This window comes from Cebus imitator, unplaced genomic scaffold (genome assembly GCF_001604975.1).
Source record: "Cebus imitator isolate Cc_AM_T3 unplaced genomic scaffold, Cebus_imitator-1.0 Scaffold136, whole genome shotgun sequence".
NCBI lineage: Eukaryota > Metazoa > Chordata > Mammalia > Primates > Cebidae > Cebus > Cebus imitator.
In genome coordinates, this window is record NW_016107451.1 from 1,221,687 (window position 1) to 1,223,812 (window position 2,126).

At 40.4% G+C, this 2,126-nt stretch overlaps 1 protein-coding gene across 3 annotated transcripts in view; it reads right to left on the reverse strand.

The window, feature by feature from the left end:
* RPA1 (replication protein A1) overlaps window positions 1-2,126 on the reverse strand; it is a 66,695-nt gene that overhangs the window by 4,959 nt on the left and 59,610 nt on the right. For 2 of the 3 annotated variants that reach the window (XM_017541650.2, XM_017541651.2), the window contains one exon: window positions 1,891-1,998. The exons of the other annotated variant lie outside the window; for it this stretch is intronic. In XM_017541650.2, the coding sequence (XP_017397139.1) occupies window positions 1,891-1,998 (108 nt within the window). The remainder of the gene's footprint in view (window positions 1-1,890; window positions 1,999-2,126) is intronic. 3 annotated transcript variants of the gene reach the window in all.

Below are 2,126 nucleotides of genomic sequence, written 5' to 3' on the forward strand. Positions count from 1 at the left end.
GGTCAGGTGTGGTGGTGCATGCCTATAATCCCAGTGTTTTGGGAGACCAAGGTGGGAGGATTGCTTGAGGCCAGGAGTTCAAGATCAGCCTGGGCAACACAGCAAGACCCCATCTCTACCAAATAATAATAATAATAATAAGCCTGGTATGGTGACATGTGCCGGTGGTCCTAGCAGCTCTGGGACTGAGGTGGGAGGACTGTCTGAATCCAGGAGTTTGAAGCAGCAGTGAGCCATGATCCAACCTAGGTGGTAAGGCAAGACCTTGATTGTCTCACAAAAAAAGAGAGAGGAAAAACACGCAGAAGAAGTTCCAGCTATTGTGTAATTCACAATTTCGGCCTCTATTTCTAGCTACTGATTCGGTGTGCATGCAGAGAAGACTGCTGAAGTGAACTAAGGCTGGGGAACGCCTAGATACAGTCCTTTGCCCTCTCACTCTTCACATGCAACTTAAGTTTCTTTATTAAAAAGAGAGAGATATCTAGTAAACAGAAATCAGAGAATATACTTTGTATAAAGATACATACATAAATGTGTAACAACTATATTAACACAGTTCTTTGTACTTGAGACCCTTGACCAAAAAAAAAAGAAATTAATAGTTGATATAGCAGCCTGGTATTTCTGCAAGTCACACACAGCACGAAAGCAGCTTTGCTGAACAGAACTCTTTTCTGTAAAGGTTACTTGGTCCAGACCAAAACCAAATGCATCCCGTGGACTTTCAGATATAAAAACAAAACAGTGGGTTAAACCTTGAGAAAAGTATGCCGGCTGCCATTTTACTTCCAAGATGAGGGGCGTGGTGTGCATGCTGCGAGATCTCATGGTCCCTCAGGGAAGTTTCTGTACGTCCTCCTTCACCGGCAGTAAGAACAGTCAAATATAAGTCCATAAAAAGCCTGAAAGGCTGACTCCAGCCTTAAAATCTGATAGGAAAATTGAGGACCAGGCAAAAACAGACAAAAGATACTATCACACTTTAAAGTCGATTCCAGTTATTTCTGTAACAGGATTTGTTAAAACTATTTTGAGAGATCTCACGGACAATTTAAAACGTTGGGGCAGAGCCCAAACAGACGGAACCGAGGACAGGAAAGAACAAGAAAAACACACCAGAACAAATGGCAAAGCCTTTCATCTTTGTGGCCTTTACAAGTATTCCAGCCAATTTGGAGGAAATCGGGGGGAAGAGCCACCTATAGACAGGTGCCCATTTATGTGGCCCAGAAAATATAGCTTTGATTGGTCTTCCTTATGTTTTATCTGAGCAACTGTCTTTCCTAAATTCGGCATCAATGGCAATCTATTCTGTGCATTAAATAAACCTGATGTGTGAAAATGCAAATTTATAAAAACGAAAGGGACAAAGTGATGTTATGGAAGAAAGTCACTTCATCAGAACTGCATGTGATGGCCTGAAATGGCAGGCTCCTTAGATGTGCATTTATTAGTATTACTTTGTAGGACAGACTCAGGAACTTGATATATGTGCATTTCAACCAGGATCTGACTCAACTTCTCTGGAAGGTATTTACTGTGTTAAAAAGCATGCCTGTAATTTAGGTTACTTCAGATGACGCCTCCCGATCTAAGCAATCTCAGGCACACTAGCTCTGATGCACTAATCGCAACAGGAGAAATGGGAGGCTTAGACTTAGAAAGTGCTTTGGTTTTAAAGTACTTTTATACATGTTATTTCATGGTTAAGCACATCCAAAATGGACAAAATTAGATGAAATCAGATGAGCTCATAAATAATTATCAGACTTAGAAACTGTATACAGTACCAAAAAAGAAACAAACTAAAAAATATAAAACCGCAAAAAGGGGGTCAGTGTTATAGCATGAGAACCATCAACAGTTATAATAAAATGTGTGGCTGACCTTGTCTTTTAATTCTCCAAGATAGGCAGCATTTTGTCCAAGGATAGCTTCAGCAGACTCCTGGAAACAAGTCACCCACTGATTCTCTTGAAAATCTGCAATATTTACCTAAAAACCACAATTCTACATTATTTCAGCAAAGAAATAATAAAAAGAAGACACACTAAGGAGATGGCAGAGATTAACGTACTTTTTCCACTCATTAAAATTGCAGAGAGAGCTGGGCGCAGTGGCTC